Raw genomic sequence first — 20,214 nt, 5'->3', positions numbered from 1 at the left:
GGCTATGGATCCGCTGATGACCAACGCTAGTGAGCCCCCCTGCCTGTGCCTACTCGCATACAAGTGCACACACAGGGATCTGCGCATGCAGTCCTGAGACCACTCCATAAATCTTAATGGCACCATGATGGAAAATATCCGTCATGTGTTGCCAATTGGCTTAAGCAGGAAAGAGCAATCGGTGGTTTGAAAAAAACAGTGCATGTACAGGATTGGAGGTTTAACCTCTTAATGGCTTCCGCTACGTCTTTTTACGACACATAGAGCGAGCTTAGGAGTTGAGCCTGCTCTATATGCAACGGGTGCTGGCTATATTTTATAGCTGACACCTGTCAGCCCTAGACTTAAAGGGGTTCTCCACTGCCCTGCCTTCTGGAGCTCCGCTCGCAGCGTCTGGAAGTTTATTACTCCGAACGCTGTGTGCGGGCTTCCGTGTTCGAGGCCGCCGCCCTCGTGACGTCACGCCCGCCCCCTCAACGAAAGTCTATGGGAAGGGGGCGCAACCAAGGGGGTGAGCGTGATGTCACAAGGGGGGCGGCCTCGAACACGGAAGCCTGCACACAGCGTTCGGAGTAATAAACTTATCTCCGGGATGGGACCCCGGCTCTCTCAGTGAGGAGCGTGTGTTGTCTACTGATAGACACCACACTCTCCATTCATTTTAAAGGGAGCTCCGATGTTGCCTGAGTGCTGTACACGGGTCTTTTCACCACTGATTGCTTTTCAACATTTACCACCATAGAAATGAATGGAGTGTGTGCTGCACTGCTTACAGAGCACCAGGTCCGATCCCGGTGATTGCGAGGGGTCCTAGTGCTCAGACCCCCTGTGGATAGGGGATAAGTTTATTTTTGCCAGATTTCTCCTTTAACCCTGTACATACCAAAATCAGTGGTGATCGTGGCATGCAGAGAGTGAACTGACAGGTGACACACCTGTCAGGGGTACGATCGGCACCATCACTGCACAATCGCGGGGTGCTGGTGGGTTACCATGGCACCAGGGGGCCTTCTGAAGGCCTCTGTACCTGTCATGGCAGACCTGCTTGTACACTCTGCCTCTGGCAGCGTACTAGAAAATCTCAGATTTGACCGTTCACTGCTATATAGTGGTATGGCAATAAACTGTAAAAACAATCTAATAATATCTTTAAAAGTCCTTGTGGGAAACTAAAAATGTATTAATAAAATATAATTTATAATGATATTTTTCAATAAAATATTTAAAAACTTTTAAAATCTAAAGAAAAAAAACTAAAACAAAAATAAAATTTACATCACCCCACTTTTCCCATAAAAACAAAAAAAAAGTCTAAACTATTAAAATACAACATGTACATACAAAATACATACTGATCCAGTGCCTGAACAGTGTCTACCAAAATAAAATAAAAAATACCAAATGCAGGAAATACTCCTTTTTGGTCACATAACATCTCAGAAAATTAAAAGTAATAAAAAAAAAAATCAAAAAGTCCTATGAACACCCTAATGATAATATTAATTAAAGAAGAAATCCAGTGGTAGACACCTTATCCGACCGCTGGGACCCCCGGCGATCTCCCATACGGCCCTGCTTTACTAGGTTGACTACATAGGTTGTCGTACACAGCACTGATGTACTTTAAAACATGCGCCCTCTATTCAATTCTATGGGAGAGGCGGAGACAAAATTTGCGTGTCAGCAGAAAGCACTGTGGTCAGACTGGAAAAAACTACACAACTTCCTCTGGTGCATACAACAGCTGATAAGTACTGGAAGGTTTAAAGGGGTTATCAGGGGACCTTAAAATAAAATTAAAAAGAAGAAACTCCACTTGGTGTGTAATGTTCTTGCATAGTCCCCCTGGCTTGTTTCTGGTACCATTCACTGCTTTCCAATGCACCATCCCCCACCGCAATCCGCTCCATTTTCTCTCTGCTCCTTCCTCCTGCACGCACTATATTAAAACTACATTTCCCAGCAGTCCTCACTGCTGAGACCAATAGAAAGGGGATATGGCTTGCCCTATTGATGCCAGAGGGATGCGTGGCTTGACAAGCTATGATAGAGAGGGGGGTAGCTTGATTGGATTATGTTACAAAGAGGTTGTGATATGTCAGGATGTTGCCAGAAAGGGGTGTGGCTTACATGAAGAGGACACTGAAAGCCAGGACAAAGTACCACATGACTGATATCTCTGTCGGGTGTTGAGGGGAAAATGAGAGATAAAAAATGGAGGACAGTGCCTCGCGTAATTCTGTGGGCTAGATTTGTCCCAAGTGCCCTGGGTTGTGTAATGCTCACCTTAGGCGAACCTTGGTTTCGTGCGTGTAACTCCTTAATGTAGGGGTAGCAATCGGTGGTCCTTGGCTGCAGCCTGCAGAGTTGACCTCTCAGGAGTCGGTAGTGGTCCAGGCGTAAGGAATTCAGTAAAAAAAACTTGCGGTGGCGCTGCCTCGTGGGTGAAGAATCAGATTCGGATGCAAGATATGTGATAACAGCATGTATTTTATTCATACATGAATGGCAAAACGTGTTTCGAGGGTATATTCCCTCTTTATCAATTGCATAGTGACATGTATCATACAGTGGAGTTATATACAGAGTTGGAAGGCGCTAAAAACAGTTGGCGGGGGTCAGGGTGGGCGGTGACATGCATCACAAAATGTGCGGGTCAAGTACATGAGAAGGCATGATACATGATAATAATCATAGTTTAAGAAACTCAAAAAAAGCGCTCAGAAACCTTTATAAATGTCATATTTGGTGAATACACTGTTTTGTGTTTCGTAGTGTGTTATGTAAGTTTGAAGGGATGGTTTTTTCCCGCTGGAAGGTTCATAATGGGAGGCGACCGATTGGATTAGGATGGTGGGGTTACCTCATTGGGTCACGTGTGATAGGCGCGACCAATGGAGGGAGAAGGAGGAGTTCAACACAATGCGCGTGAGATGACGTAGATTTTATTGATTTGATTGGTGGATTCTGTGGCCAATCGTAGTATTCCTGTGTGATGGCGATTGGGCCAATCACTGAGGTGTCTACTGTGTAATGTAAAGTATAGGCAAAATACAGCGACGACTTCATAGATTTCATTGATGATGCTGCGACCAATCATATCGTTTTTGTCTGATGGTGGTTTGACCAATCAGCTCAGTGGCTACTCCGTGGTGTATAGAATAGGTTATAAATGGCAGGGAGAGAACTTTTATGAAAGAAGGAGATAACCAATCAGCTTTGTGCGGCTGATATCTCTGTGGCTAATCGGCGCATAGTTTATCAGTACGGCTGTTTGATGGTGTTACCGTGGTCCTGGGAGCCAATGAGAGATTAGAGCGTGATGTGGTTTCATCCAATCAGGTGATATTCTTATTTGAGCGTACCGGGATTTTTGAACCTTCCAAAGGCTGATGGAGTGGTTTCTGTGTTACGTGGTGTGTTCCATGTATTTGTTCAAGCCCAGCGGGGTCAAGGTTTTCAATTTGAAAATCCAATAGTTCTCTCGAAGGCACAGTTGGGTGTATCTTCTATTGCAGGAAGGTGGTATCTGTTCTATGGGTGTCACGGAGAAGTTAGAAAAATCGCAGTCGTGTTTGATTGATGCATGTCTGGACACACTATGAAGTTGGTATCCATTTTTCACGTTCGAGCGGTGTTTGTTGATTCTGGCACTAAGCATTTGTGTTGTCCTACCTACGTATTGTGTGCCGCAGGTGCATTCAAGTAGGTATATTACATATGCTGATTTGCATGTCATTATGCTTTTCATTTTGTGACACTCTCCAGTGGTTTTTGAGATTGGAGCCATTCTTTATGTTGTTGCAACATTTGGGTGTTGAGGGGGGAATGGGCCAGTACAGGTAATAAGCAAATACAGTATTACAATACAGTTGGTCATTAGGGGACAAAATATGAATAATTTTTACTATCTGGAGTGCCCTTTTAAGATTTTTAAATAGAAGTAATTTACTGATCTGTATAACTTTCTGGTACCAGTTGATTTGAAAAACCTTTTTTTCCCTCCAGAGTATCCCTTTAACATTTGCTTAATGATTTATGGTTCCGGACGAGAAACTCTGTTCCGGTCATAAATGAAAGAGCTGTATTATGGCTACTCGCCTCCTGAACACCTTTGTTGAGTTGTGATTGATCGGGTTCTAGAAATGTAACAAGCGATTCATGTGCGGAGTGAAGTGTTTAGTGCAGTCTGGAGGGCTGGGAAGTGGACACGAGAAGATATACAGTCAGTGTGAGGAAGTCAATATCCAGCAGGGACTGCGGCGGGGAAGAGGTAAATAAAGAGGAAATGCTGGGGAACATTAACTGAGCGCTCGCCACGCTGAGGAGATCTATTGATTATTTTACTTTTACTGAAGTCATTGAGTAATGGCGCACTTTATTATGTAACCGCTGTATGGCCGATGCCATCTCTTTCTATGGCGGTGTGTAGTAAAGCTCACATGTGACCGAATCCCATACCCAGGACCAGTCTTTTTATTGTAGTTAATGAAGAGCTCCAGAGGGGTCTGTAAGGTGTGGGGGCAAGAATATACCATGATACCAAATTAAAATTTACCCCTTAGGGACCAAGTCATTTTAAAAGGGTACTCCGGCGCTTAGACATCTTATCCCCATGATCTTGCACACCGCACCCTGTTAAAATCAGTCCCCGGAGCGTGTTCGCTCCGGGTCTGATTACTGTCGATCACAGACCGGAGCATTGTGACGTCAAGGCTCCGCCCCATGTGATGTCACAGCTGTCACGCCCACTCCCATAGGCTTGCATTGAGGGGGGTGGAGCGTGACATCACACGGGGCAGAGCCTTGACGTCACAACACCAAACTGACAAAAAAAACTGACAAAACTGTACAGGACACAACCTGATGCATCTTTTGGCATACTGTTTTCAATGGAGAGTCAATCCATATGGTTCTGTACGGTTTTCAAATTGAAAACGTATACGGGTACTGTATTGCAAAAACGTGGTGTGAACCCAGACTAACTTATTCATTACATATTATAAATTCTTTTTAAAAGGGGGAAAGGGGGATAATGAAAACAATGCTATATAAGTTTATTTTTTGTAGTTTTATTTTTTGGGTCAGTAGGATTACAATAACATTAAATGTACATAGTTTTGTTTGACTCAAGAGGAAGAAAAAAAAAGTCACGTTCCAAGGGGTGCCACCTCACGATCGCGTGATTGATCCGTCCGGACGACCAATCAATCACCAAGCCTGCTGGGAGGTGATCGGGTGGCGATTGGGCAAGTCGGGGGTTCCTTACCTGTCCATCAGGGCAGGTGGTGTGGAGGGTCCCTGGAGTCAGCGGCATCGGCAAAGGTACCTGGGCAGCGGCAGCAGCATCCTCAGTGGCGGTGGCAAGATACAGCAGGAGGTGAGTTGTTCGCCTCCTGCTGTTGCTAAGCAACAACTCCCAGCATGCACAGCGAAGGGCATGCTTGGAGTTGTAGTTTTGCAACAGCTGGTGACAAAACTACATCGCCCAGCATGCCCGTTTGGCATTCTGGGGCTTGTAGTTATGCAACAACTGAAGGGACTTTTTTTTCTATGAAAAAATGTGCCTCCAGCTATTTCAAACTACAACTCCCAGCATGCACTGACAGACCGTACATGCTGGGAGTTGTTGCAACAGCTTTAGACACACTGGTTGTGAAACACTGAGTTAAGTAACAAACTGTGTTTTGCAACCAGTGTGCATGGACAGCCAAAGGGCATGCTGAGAGTTGTACTTTTGCAACAATTGGTCCCCCCCCCCCCCCTCATGTGAGTTTTCTGCTGCAAGTTTGAGCTGTGGCAAATTTTACGCCGCAGCTCAAACTCCCAGCCGGAAAGCTGTAAACTTCCGCCTGTGTGGATGTATCCTAATAACACTACACTACACCTACACAAAATAAAAAGTGAAACGCTACGTATACTTACAGTATACCCTTACACAGTTACCCCCCCCCCCCTCCCCCCAATAAAAAAAAAAAAAAAAAGTCTTGCACGGCACTGTTTCCAAAACAGAGCCTCCAGCTGTTGAAAATCAACAACTCGACTGTCAAGGCATGCTGGGAGTATTGCAACAGCTGGAGACACTGCCGTAGAGGTATTTTTGAGAGGGAACACTGCAGTAGGATATTTTGGTAGCGGATGTATAATCCACAATTTAGGCCTCAAATGCGCATGGCGCTCCCTTGCTTTGGAACCCTGTCGTATTTCAAGGCAACACTTAAGGGCCACATATGCGATATTTCCGTACTCGGGAGAAATTGCGTTACAAATTTTGGGGGCTTTTTCTCCTTTTACCCCTTATGAAAAGGTAAAGTTGGGGGTCTACACCAGCATGTTAGTGTAAAAATGTTTTATTTTTTACACTAAGATGCTGGTGTTGCCCCATACTTTTAATTTTCACAAGCGGTAAAAAGAAAAAAAGACCCCCAAAATGTTTAATGCATTTCCTGAGTATGGAAATACCCCATATGTAGAGGCAAAGTGCTCTGTGGGCGCACAACAAGGCTCAGAACTGAGAGCACACCATGAACATTTGAGGTCTAAATTGGTGGTTTGCACAGGGGGGGCTGATTTTAAAATATGATTTGAAATACCAACATGTGACCCCATTTTGGAAACTTCACCCCTCACGGAACTTAACAAGGAGTATAGTGAGCCTTAACACCCCAAAGGTGTATGATGAATTTTTGTTAAAGTTGGATGTGAAAATGAAAAAAAAAAATTTTTTTTCACTAAAATGCTGGTGTTACCCTACATTTTTCATTTTTAGAAGGGAAAATAGGAAAAAAAAGCCCCCCAAAATTTGTAGAGTATGGAAATACCCCATATGTGGATGTAAAGTGCTCTGCCGGCGAACCACAATGCTCAGAAGAGAAGGAGCGTCATTGGGCTTTTGGAGAAAGAATGCGTCCGAAATTGAAGGCCATGTGTGTTTACAAAGACCCCATGGTGCCAGAACAGTGTCACCACCACAACATGTGACCCCATTTTGAAAATTACACCCCTCACGTAATGTAATAAGGGGTGTAGTGAGCATTTACACCCAACAGGTGTCTGACAGATTTTTGGAACAGTGGTCCGTGAAAATGAAACATTTAATTTTTAATTTGCAGAGCCCACTGTTCCAAAGATCTGTCAAACGGCAGTGGGGTGTAAATGCTCACTGAACCCCTTATTAAATTCTGTGAGGGGTGTAGTTTCCAAAATTGGGTCACATGTGGGGGGGGGGGGGGAGGGGTCCACTGTTCTGGCACCAGGGGGGCTTTGTAAACGCACATGGCCCCTGACTTCTATTCCAACCAAATGCTCTCTCCAAAACCTCAATGGCGCTCCTCTTCTTCTGAGCATTCTAGTTCGCCCGCAAAGCACTTCACATCCACATATGGGGTATTTCCATACTCAGAAGAAATGGTGTTACAAATTTTGGGAGGCATTTTCGCCTATTACTCCTTTTGAAATTGAAAAATTTGGGGTAACACCAGCATTTTAGTGAAAAAAAATCAAATTTTTCATTTTCACATCCAACTTTAGCAGAAATTTGTCAAACACCTGTGGGGTGTAAAGACTCACTATACCCCTTGTTACGTGCCTTGAGGGGTGTAGTTTCCAAAATAGTATGCCATGGTTTTTTTTTTGCTTTTCTGGCACCATAGGGGCTTCCTAAATGCGACATGCCCCCCAAAAACTATTTCAGCTAAATTTGCTTTCCAAAAGCCAAATGTGACTCCTCCTTTTCTGAGCAATGTAGTGCACCCGCACTGCACTTGACGTCCACACATGGGGTATTTCCATACTCAGAAGAAATGGGGTTACAAATTTAGTGGGGCATTTTCTCCTATTACCCCTATGCCATGTGGGGGGGGGGGGTCTGCTGTTCTGGTACCATGGGGGCTTCCTAAATGTGACATGCCCCCCAAAAACCATTTCTGAAAAATTCACTCTCAAAAATCCCATTGTCGCTCCTTCCCTTCTGAGCCCTCTACTGCGCCCGCAGAGCACATTACATACACATATGAGGTATTTCTTTACTCGAGCAAAGTCGGGCTACAAATTTTTAGGGTGATTTCTCTCCTTTTACCCCTTGTAAAAATTCTAAATCTGGGTCTACAAGAACATGTAAAAAATGAGCGTAAAAAAATGAAGTTTTTGAATTTTCTCCTTTATTTTGCTGCTATTCCTGTGAAACACCTAAAGGGTAAGCACACCTTCTGAATGTCATTTTGAATACTTTGAGGGGTGCAGTTTTTATAATGGGGTCATTAATGGGTTATTTCTAATATGAAGGCCCTTAAAATCCACTTCAAAACTGAACTGATAAAATTCAGATTTTGAAAATTTTGTGAAAAATTGGAAAATTGCTGCTGACCTTTGAAGCCCTCTGATGTCTTCCAAAAGTAAAAACATGTCAACTTCTGTTCCTCCCCTGAATTCCGCCTTCTGAGATGAGGTCCGATTCTAGTTCTGTTCCGCTGACCCTGATATCCCCGTCCAGAGCTATGGGCCGCTGGGTGTCCACCCCAGCGGGATTCCTTTGTTTTATGTTGGTCCGACTGTTTGCCCTGTTGTGTGGCTTCTCCTTATCGTTTTTTCTTTGTCCTTGTCTGGTGTTCTTTTACTATTCTCTCTCTTGTCCTGCACGGATTTGCCTATTTTCCTTTTTCCTCTACTATAGTTTCTAACACTTCCATTCCTCAGTTTGAGTGCCTGGGTTTTTTTTTCCTCCCCCTTGCTTGCTCCTACTTCTCACCTTGCTCCTTATCTCTCCTTCTTACCCACTTGCCATGGTACCTAGAAGGCTTTACCATACTCACGTTTTTGGTTTTAGTGCAGTCTCATTATGTTGTTTACACTGCTCTGCATAGCCAGACTCTGTCTTACTTCTGTATTGCTATTTTAGCCTATTTATTTATTTATTTATATAGCGCCTACAGATTCCGCAGCGCTTACAATTATGGGGTACAAACAAAGACAAGTATCAGACATAATATTACACAATAACTATTCAAACAAGAGGTGTGGGGATATATTGAGGATATGTTCGGGATATATTGAGGATATGTTGGGGATATGTTGGGGATATGTTGAGGATATGTTGAGGATATGTTGAGGCCAATTTGAGACTGTTATAGGCCTGTCTGAAGAAATGTGTTTTTAGGCCACGTTTGAAACTATGGATGTTGTAAAGTCTGAGGGATTGAGGGATAGCATTCCAGAGAACCGGTGCAGCACGAGTGAAGTCTTGGAGACGGGAGTGAGAAGTTCGGATTATAGAAGATGTTAGTGTGAGGTCATTAGCAGATCGGAGAGAACGTATAGGATGGTAGACAGAGATGAGAGAGGAGATGTAGGGAGGTGCAGCATTGTGGAGAGCTTTGTGTGTGAGACTGAGGATTTTGTACTGTATTCTGGACTGAATTGGTAACCAGTGTAGTGACTGGCACAGGGAGGAGTCGTCGGTGTAGCGGCTGGAGAGGAAGATGAGTCTGGCTGCGGCATTAAGGATGGACTGGAGAGGAGAGAGTTTGGAGAAAGGAAGGCCTATTAGTAAAGAGTTACAGTAGTCGAGGCGGGAGTGAATCAAAGCAATAATGAGAGTTTTAGCAGTTTCAATAGTGAGAAACGGGCGGATTCTTGAAATGTTTTTGAGATGCAGGTGACAAGAACGTGAAAGAGACTGAATATGGGGAGTAAAAGACAGATCAGAGTCAAGTGTAACTCCAAGACAGCGAGCCTGCTGCCCGGGAGTTATGGTAGTACCACATACCGAGATGGAAATGTCAGGGTTAGGTACAGTATCAGTTGATGGAGAAAAGACAAGAAGTTCTGTTTTAGAATGATTTAGTTTCAGATATAAAGAGGACATGATGTCTGAGACAGCAGAGAGACAGTCACTGGTATTCTGTAGGAGTGCAGGGGTGATGGTGGAGGAAGAGGTATAGAGTTGGGTGTCTTCAGCATAGAGGTGGTACTGGAAACCAAATCTACTGATTGTTTTTCCAATGGGGGATGTGTAGAGTGAAAAGAGTAGAGGACCCAGGACCGATCCCTGGGGAACCCCGACTGCAAGGGGAAGAGGAGAAGAAGTAGAGCCAGAAAACGAGACGCTAAAGGAGCGGCCAGAGAGATAGGAGGAAAACCAGGCGAGAGCAGAGTCCTTGAGACCGATGGAGTGGAGACTACTGAGGTGGAGTTGGTGATCCACAGTGTCAAAAGCCGCAGAGAGGTCCAAGAGAATCAGTAAAGAGAAATTGCCATTTGATTTGGCCGTCAGAAGATCGCTAGTGACTTTGGTTAGGGCCGTTTCTGTGGAGTGAAGGGAGCGGAAACCAGACTTTAAGGGGTCAAGGAGAGAGTTCTCGGAGAGATAGCGGATAAGGCGGGAGTAGACCAAGCGTTCCAGCAGTTTGGAGATAAAGCGGAGATTTGAGACTGGTCGATAGTTGGCTGCACAGGACGGGTCCAGAGATGGTTTTTTCAATAGTGGGGTTATGATAGAGTGTTTGAAGGAGGAGGGAAAGACCCCAGAAGAGAGGGAGGCTATCGTACCAGGCTATCGTTCAATGTACTGTTTGCCTACATTTGTTTTGAATTCGCTTGATTTTCAATAAACTTCCTTGAATTTGAAAAAAAAAAAAAAAAAACATGTCAAGTTTATGATGCAAACATAAAGTAGACATATTGTATATGTGAATCAATATATAATTTATTTGGAATATTAATTTTCCTTACAAGCAGAGAGCTTCAAAGTTAGAAAAATGCAAGATTTTCAATTTTTTCATCAAATTTTGGAATTTTTCACCAAGATATGATGCAAATATAGACAAATGTTTACCACTAACATAAAGTAGAATATGTCACGAAAAAACAATCTGGGAATCAGAATGAAAGGTAAAAGCATCCCAGAGTTATTAATGTTTAAAGTGAAAGTGGTCAGATGTGCAAAAAACGCTCTGGTCCTACAGTGAAAATTGTCCTTAAGGGGGTTAATAACGGTCGTTATTTTGTGACGGGCGAATGAACGGGAGAAATAGTCCCGTTACTATCGCCCGCCACAAAATAACGGCCGTTATTAATAACGGGCGATAACAGGTAAAAACGGCTATTAGAAAAATCCCATAGACTATAATGGGATTTTCTAACGGCCGTTAGTGATTTAGTACCGGCCGTATAACTGCAGATTTCATGATTTCATAACGGAACTAGTTTTACAGTGTAAAAGCAAACCTTAAAGTAACAGTGGTCAGATGTGCAAAAAATGCTCTGGTCCTTAACATGAAAATGGGCTGGGTCCTTAAGGGGTTAAACAAAAACCCTGATCCTCGCAAATGGGGGGGGGGGGGTAGGTTAGGGTTAAATTAACTATCCTATATTTTAAGTGGATATATAAGTAACATGTGACCAAGTATTATGGAAATATCTCCAGCCGTTTGGGAGTTATGCAGTAACATATATATTTCCCATTGACTTGTATGGGACTTTAAACAAAAACCCCGACCCTGGCAAATGGGGGTGAGTAAGGGTTAAATTATCTACCCTATGTTTGTTGTTAACATATTAGTTACATGTGGCCAAGTTTCATGGCAATATCTTTAGCAGTTTGGAAGTGATGCTGGAACATACACACATATACATACACACATTGGGGGAGATTTATCAAAACCTGTGCAGAGGACAAGTTGCCCATAGCAACCAGATTACTTCTATCATTTTTAAAAGGGCCTGTGCAAAATGAAAGAAGCGATCTGATTGGTTGCTATGGGCAAGGTTTCCTTTGCACAAGTTTTGATAAATTTCTCCCATTGAGATATATAAATATACATATATATATATATATATATATATATATATATATATATATATATCTATATATATATTTAATACCGTATATACTCGAGTATAAGCAGAGCTTTTCAGCACGATTTTTCGTGCTGAAAACGCCCCCCTCGGCTTATACTAGAGTGAACTCTCCTCCTGTCAATCCCTTCATCAGTGGTCTTCAACCTGCGGACCTCCAGATGTTGCAAAACTACAACTCCCAGCATGCCCGGACAGCCATCGGCCATGGGTGTTGTAGTTTTGAAACCTATGGAGGTCCGCAGGTTGAAGACCTTTGCGGGCTTCGTCATCATCCAGCCCCCCCCTCCCCCTTTTGTTTTGTACTCACCTCCCCTCGGTGGGAAGTTAGGGTGAGCTGGTCCGGGTCATCTATGCTGCAGGGACCGTCCGATGGGGAGGGTTAGTCATTGCGGGCTGTCCATCTTCACCGGGCGGGCCTCTTCTCCGCGCTTCGGGCTCGGCTCTCCGGGCATGCTGGGAGTTGTAGTTTTGCAACATCTGGAAGTCCGCAGGTTGAAGACCACTGATGAAGGGATTGACAGGCGGTGATGATGAAGGGGGGGGGGGGGTATGATGACGGGGGTCTGGATGATGACATGGGGGGATGATGTATTTCCCACCATAGGCTTATAGTCGAGTCAATAACTTTTTTTCCTGGGTTTTTGGGGTAAAATTAGGGGCGTCGGCTTATACTCTAGTATATACGGTATGTATTTTATAATATGTATAATATTTTTTAATATGTATTTTTTATTTGTTTTCTGCCATTTTAGGTTGATAAATTGATATTTTTGAAAATGTTTAAAGTTTTTCCACTGTAAATCAATGTAAATAAAGACCAGGAGGTGGCACTAAAACTAAACTGTTGAAATCTCCATTAAAAATAGTTTGCGTGCATTTCTTTTCCTGAAAGGCAACACCCCAGAGATTTTATATTTGTGCTCCCCCCCCAAGGACCAAATAAATCACAGTGACCCAGCGATTAAAACCGACATGATTTCATATAGTAATTCCCTACAGCAGACCCCCATGCTCCCCTCTTGCTTAGGCTCATTTTACATCTTTACTGTAGCTATTTTTATTTTCACTGGTGGTTTAGTTGTTTTTTTGGAGTTTACGATCATTTTATTCTTGCTGCAGACGTTGTGTCTCTTCATGCACTGACTTCTTGTTGGGCTTGTTCTTATAGACAGAAGCCAATATGAGGATGAGATTCAGTCTACGGGTAGGATCGCACAAGCGCACCTGCAGAGTATTTCATGCCGCAGATGCACCAATGGCAGTCACAAGAGTCAACTTCCAGCGCTTGTAGCTGCGATTTCCCGCTGCACGCCTACTACGAGCTACAAGCGGAGACACACAGCTACCCAGCCGCAGCAGGGAGCTCACTCCGCACGTTAAATTGGCTGCGGAATGTGACCCTACAGCAGGACAGAACCGCAACACGTGACTATTTGATTCCAATGCATTAGGCTACACTACACTGCAAATATGGCCATGCCAAGGGTCAAACAGCTTGAATCCTGCTGCATCACAGCTAAATTTATTGAATGGGGTTATCTTGCGACCCAAAAATCCATTCCAGATGGCTTTCTGGTGATTGCTGAGATGTGGCCACCTATTCATCTACATAGATGCAGCATGATTCAAAAAGTGCAAGACTGCACAACCAGTGTTGCGTCCAAAACATGTCAGATTTTGACTGTACTTGGATTAAATCGTGTGGAAATAAAGTTTTTATGTGGACCATCTGTTGCCAGAGATTTTGTTCTTGCTTTTAAAAGTTGCCATGTAGCCCTAGCTAGTCCAGGGCCAGACAAAGACATTTCTGTAGAACTACTGATTAAGCTGCATAACAAAGAAATACATTGTGTGGAACTTTGCAGAGGTCACTTGTGAGTTAATAATTTCCTTATTTATATAGCCAATGTTAACCACTGAGTCACCATGCTGCTCTTACAGTAGCTCTAAGTCTCAGAGTAGTCCAGGCCTAAGACTTTGCAAACCTAATTTTCCTGGTGTGTAGGGCAAAGACATTCCTGGAAGGCAGATGAGTTTGTGAATCTGGTGAGGAAAGGGCTGAGGGCTTTTGGGTCTTATTTAAGTCCTTAGTGGTAGAACCCCATTTTAGCTCCATAACTGGCGGCGTAGCTCATGTAAAATGAGCTATGGACACTGGCATTTGACATCTTGAATATAACCTATTCCCCTTACTTTAGTAAAGTGGCAGCATACAGTAACCAAAAAAACAAACAAAAATAAAACATGGATGTTATTCACAATGCACACTGTTTTCAGTCTAGTTCTGGCCAGATAAATGCCCGTTGTGCTGCTTACGTCCTCTGCATTCCTCTCCCAAGCAGGGGGCATGTCCCTAAACAAGTTGTGTCAGCATTCACTTCATGTCTCTCAGCTCCTGCTGCAGGGATCCAGATAACATTCTGTGACTACATAGATGACTGATTAGTGGCCAAAATTGTAACGATCAAATATAAAGTAAAAACTACAAGACCCCATTCTTGTGATCAGTGAGTAGAACACCAACAAGATATTTATGGCATACCCATTTAAAAACCTCATACATTTACTTTGTGGGAACCCCTTTTGAAGTATAGTTAAAAAAAAAAAAAAGACATTCTTTACAAAACAGGAACTTCCTTCGGAGGATAAGGATCTGGTTGACACTTGAACAGGAGGGAATGGATTTCCTTAGGGGCAGATTGGCTCCCGCCTCCTCAGTTTTTTTGTTTTTTTGCCTTCTTGTGAATCTATAGTGGAAATCAAAGTTTTAAGATATCACTACATTCACATCCTTTCTCTGGTTGGTTGATAAGTCAATGGGATCAAACTAAAATTACGGAAGTCCTTACGGAGTGTAAGCAGTGAATGTGTTTACTTTTCTGGTGCCAAAATGTGCTCAGAGTAGTTTCTCTTCCTCCACTCCTGGCAGGTCAAAAAGCCTAACTTAGCAGGGAAAGTGGTATGAAACTTGTGCTCGGTAACACTGGGATTACAATTTAGGGTACGTTCATACATGTGTAGAATTACTGTTTCCACTTGGTAAACGACATAAATGCAGAACAATACCAAAGGCCAACATTGCAGATTTTTTGGCACATCAAAATCCATCCTAGAAAAAAAGGGAATGAAAAGTGCTCAAAAAGTCCTATAAAATGCAAATTTGGTACCGATAAAAACTAAAGATCATGGTGCCTTTATACAGCCCCCAAAAGAACAATAAAAAAAAGTTATACGGGTCAGAATAGTGAAATTATAAGCAAACTTATTTTGTTAATGTTTGCCTTTTATTTTTTAACCCCTTAAAGGGGTACTCCAGTGGAAAACTTTTTTTTCCCCAAATCAACTGGTACCAGAAACAGTGAAACAGATTTGTAAATTTCTTCTATTAAAAAAAAATCTTAATCCTTCCAGTACTTATCAGCTGCTGTATGCTCCAGAGGAAATTGTAGTTTTTTACAGTCTGACCACAGTGCTCTCTGCTGACCCCTCTGTTCGTGTCAGGAACTGTTCAGAGTAAGAGAAAATCCCCATAGCAAACAGCTCCTGGCTCTGGACAGTACCGGACACAGACAGAGGTGTCAGCAAAGAGCACTGTGGTCAGACTAAAAAGAACTTCACAACTTCCTGTGGAGCATACAGAACCTTATAAGTACTGGAAGGATTAAGATTTTTAAACAGAAGTAATTTAAAAATCTGTTTAACTTTTTAGCACCAGTTGATTTCTTTAAAAAAAAATATTGCGATGGAGTACCCCTTTAAGGACACAGCCCCTTTTATTTTTGCCTTCTAAGAGACATAACTCTTATTATTCCTTCCACAGGGCCATATGAGAGCTTGTTTTTTTGCGCGACCAATTGTGCTTTTTAAGGATATCTTTTAATCTACCGTAAAATGTATGGTGCAAACAAAAATTATTATTTATGGTGGGAAATAAAACGAAAACCGCAATTTTGCAACTTTGGGCAGTGCATGTTATCTTTATTCTGGGGGTCAATACAAATAAAACGAGACCAATCTTTACACACTTTTCTATTATTGTACTGCTGATCATACATACATACCAGTACGTCCTGTGTCCACAAAGATTAAAGCAGTACAATAATACAAAAGCATGTAAATAGGGGTATAGCTCCAATCGTATTGACCCACAGAAAAATGCACTGCTTAAAAACAAAACCCCTCCAAAAGTTTTTTTTTCTCCAGTTACCCACCAAAAATAATATTGTTTTTTTGTTTTGCCATACATTTTAAGGTAAAAGAATAGATGTCATTATGCTCAATGCAAGTCTATGGGAGGGGGCGTGACGGATGTCACGCCCCTTACCAAAGACTTGCATTGAGGGGGCGGGGTGTGACTTCATGAGGGGGTGGGGCTATGACATCACGAGCTCCCAGCTCCAGCGTTCAGAACAGTTTGTTTTAAATGCTGAGCAGCGGAGTACCCCGGATTAATAAAATCCATTAGAAACTAATGGGATCCTTTTTTTTTTTTTTTTAATTATTATTTTCGTTTCTCAAATTCTTTAACAGAAACTAGTAACAGAAATGAAAAACGCTGATGCGAACCCAGCCTAAGGCTATGTTCACCCGATGGAATTTCCTGCTGAATTCTGCATGGACATTCTGCTGCAGCAAAGTCCCATTGATTTCATTAGGATTCTTCTGCACTTTGCACATAGCAGAATTTCTGCTACAGATGTTTCTGCAGCGGAAATCCCTATTACGGAGTCAGCAGAAAGAATAGGCATGTCTATTCTTTCTGCAGAGTCTGCACAAAAATGCATTGCCGTCTATGAGATGCCTAATTTCCGAGCGTCATTATGTTCTGCTGGAGCTTCGCTGTCAGTGGAATGTCTACAGGGAAATTTTCTGTGTGGACATTCCACCATCTGAATATAGCCTTTAGATGGTAAAAGAAAAAAAAAAAAACACACTAACCGCTAGCCAGATCATGATATGATCACTGATCAAGACTGGCTAAAATTGTGTACTTTAGATTCGTCACAAACTTCTCGGCTCGGCAGTTGATGACTTTTCCTGCATAAATTAGTTCAGCTTTCCGGTGCTCCGATGGGCTGGAAAAGGTGGATACAGTCCTAGGAGACTCTTTCCTAGGAATGTATCCACCTTTTCCAGCCCACCGGAGCACCTGAAAGCTGAACTAATTTATGCAGGAAAAGTCATCAACTGCCGAGCCGAGAAGTTCGTGACTAATCGAATTTACTGTAAGTTCGCTCATCTCTAGTGTACTTCTTTCTCTACTTGTATGTGTGTATTATACATTATATTTATATAGTTGTGTATACTGTTGCATGCAATATTAGCTTATTCATTTCACAGGGACTCTCTCTGATGAGTTTTGATATTTATATTGTTAAATTAATAAAGTACAAAATTTACAGAAAGTAACTGGTTAAAGACATTTCCTTCAGCCTCCATCAACCATATTTTTCCTTAAAGGGGTACTCCGCTGCTCAGCGTTTGGAACAAACTGTTCCTAACGCTTGAGCCGGGAGCTTGGGATGTCATAGCCCCGCCCCCTCATGATGTCACGCCCCACCCCCTCAATGCAAGTCTTTGGGAGGGGGCGTGACAATCGTCACGCCCCCTCCCATAGACTTGCATTGAGGGGGCGTGGTGTGACGTCATGAGGGGGCGTGGTTATCATGTCACAAGCTCCCGTCGCAAGCGTTAGTAACAGTTTTTTTCAAATGCTGAGCAGCGGAGTACCCCTTTTAAACCCAACAAGTGACGTGGCATTTTTTGTGTGACTGGACGGCCACATTCTTAGAATCCAGGCAAAAATTATGAAAAATAAATAAAAAGGTATAGTATATTTCCGTAATCGACACCAAGTGCAATGACACCATGGCACCGCTCCAAACCCATATAGGTTTTCATTTTGGAACATAAAAAGAAATAAACACACTATTCGCTTAACAGGTTTCAAATTTACAATTTTTTTTTATTAGCTAATGAACACCAACATGCAAAAATAAGCACTAAATACAAATTTCTACAGCACTGGTTCCTAAAGACTTGGAAAGACTAAAATGTTTTTTTTTTTTTTTTCCTTTCTGCGGTGAGTGAAGACGAATCCTGCGCTGCTAAAAACAGAACCGTGGCTTTTCCTGGTGGCTCGTAGTTGGCTTCTTAAAAACGTAGGTCCCGGGAGCGGTAAAGAGATCCGACGCAGGAAGGAAGGACTGTATTATGTGTTTCCATGTGAGTAGTACATTCTGAAAGCTAGGAATAAGGCAGCGATACGGATATGATCCCAAGACCTAACACAGAACTAACGCAACCCTCGTAGGCATTACTACTTGTGTAGTAAGAAAGGGTCAGGAATTAAATAACTTTAGTCATGGGGCTTCAGTAGCCTCAGTCTTGACTTGTGTTACAAAAAAAAAATATATATATATATATGCTCACAATCAAAAGAATTGAAATCTCCTAAAAGTACAATTTTTTTTATTTCAGTTTTTGCACTTTGTTGTTGTAACTTTTTTGTTGTTGCTTGTTGATAATCTTTGGTCGCAATTGAAGTGAATAAATGCAACCATGGAATAGGGTGCCCTGTGACCCCATGGACTTGTTGTGCGTGAGATACTGCTGAACCTCTCCCTCTGTCTAATCTTCAGCAGCATTAGGGAGGCACGTGGATGAGATCTACATGATGTAGACCTTCTCGGCTTGGGAGAAGTTGAAGACTTCTTTGGTTCTTGGGCAAGTCACTTTGTCATCTTGGCGAATAGAAAGAAGAGACTGAAGAAAGGGGAGGTAAAACAAAATGTTAGTTAAAAAAAAAAAAATATATATATATATATATATTATATATATATATATTATATATATATATATATATTTATTATGAATAAACAAATAAATGGATAGCAATGAGAATAAGTACTTTCCATGTGGCACTACACATGGAGTCTTACGCAACCAAACCTACTTAGTGCTGATGAAGAACAACTTCAAAACAATGTAGTCAACAGATGAGTGACTCGAGAGTTCGGGAGATAATCCAAATACAATTTTTAAAAGGTAAGAAAGATCCTGACTGTGGGTTTCCCAATACTGGGGCAACCATGATTACTAACACAAAGTAGGGATGTCCCGATACAATTTTTTATTTTTAGACCGAGTACCAATACTTTAATTCTAGTACTCGCCGATACCAAGTACGAGTACTTTTATTTTAAAAGGAATCTGACAGCAGGGTGACCCGGTTTCTGGCGCTGTTTACCGTATGATGTGGGTCCTTGTTGTGTACAATGGAGGCGGTGAGACCGATGATCACATGGTGAGCAGCCCTAGAAACCGGGTCACCTGCACTATCTACCTATAAATTCAAGTTAGTGCAGGTGACTCTGCTGTAAGATTGTCTTTAATAGTAGGTAGTATCCCCTTGCAGACATTAGCAGCAGCCCCCCCCTGTAGACAGCAGCCCCCCCATTTAGACAGCGGCAGGGCCCCCCCGTTTAGACAGCGGCAGGGCCCCCTTTTAGACAGCAGCAGCAGGGCCCCCCTTTAGACAGCAGCAACTGGGCCCCCCTTTCAGACAGCAGCAGCAGGGCCCCCTTTTCAGACAGCAAGCCCCCCTGTAGACATTAGCAGCAGCACACAGCTCACCTGCGGCTGTCCTCCGTCGGGGGCTACCGCTCCACTGCCCCGTTCTTCCGTTCCGCATCATGTCGTCCTATGGAGGAGCATGTGACATATACGTCACTCCGCTTCCTCCGTAGCGTTACGCAGGGGATGAGGAGGAGTGACGTGTGTGTCACATGCTCCTCCATGGAACACTATGAAGCGGACGGGAGGACCGGAGAACGGGGCAGCAGAGCGGCAGCAGGTATCGGACCTGGTATCAAGGACCATGTAAATGGCTAGTATCGGCCCCGATACCGATACTAGTATCGTGAAATCCCTAACACGAAGCATCTGCCTGATCCCAATAGATCCCACTTAGCTTTTCTCAAGAGACACTTTTGGACCTACTGGATACTCACCAATCAAATATTGGAGAGAAAAAAAATCCCCTTTAAAAGAGTTGGCCACAAAAGAAAGACAATCTGTGAATGTTGTCAAAACTATAATAAAGCAACTTACTAATATGTTATTAGCTATAGTGCAGAGATCTTCAATATCAGCTGTGCTTTCTCCCTTGTAAGCTGTGATATCACAGCCTCAAAATCCTCAAAAGAACGCCCATCCCTCCTTCCCCTCTCTCAGCATGAGACAAGACCAGTGATATAAAGGGAGGAGCTGATATTACTGCTTATTAGACTAATGACTCACTAGATAAGGCAGCAGGAAGCCATGCTCAGTTAAAGTAGTTTCTGACAGAATAGGCTT

At 42.8% G+C, this 20,214-nt stretch overlaps 1 protein-coding gene across 2 annotated transcripts in view; it reads right to left on the bottom strand.

The window, feature by feature from the left end:
- Positions 1 to 17,790: 17,790 nt before the first annotated feature.
- Positions 17,791 to 20,214, bottom strand: part of MAEA (macrophage erythroblast attacher, E3 ubiquitin ligase) — an 80,883-nt gene continuing 78,459 nt past the window's right edge. For both annotated transcript variants that reach the window (XM_056554783.1, XM_056554809.1), the window contains exon 9: positions 17,791 to 18,621. In XM_056554783.1, the coding sequence (XP_056410758.1) occupies positions 18,526 to 18,621 (96 nt within the window). In that variant the 3' untranslated portion in view covers positions 17,791 to 18,525. The remainder of the gene's footprint in view (positions 18,622 to 20,214) is intronic.

The sequence above is a fragment of the Hyla sarda genome, chromosome 1, assembly GCF_029499605.1.
Source record: "Hyla sarda isolate aHylSar1 chromosome 1, aHylSar1.hap1, whole genome shotgun sequence".
Taxonomy (NCBI): Eukaryota; Metazoa; Chordata; class Amphibia; order Anura; family Hylidae; genus Hyla; species Hyla sarda.
Note: the sequence above shows the minus strand (reverse complement) of the source record. Positions and strands in the feature narration are given on the sequence as shown.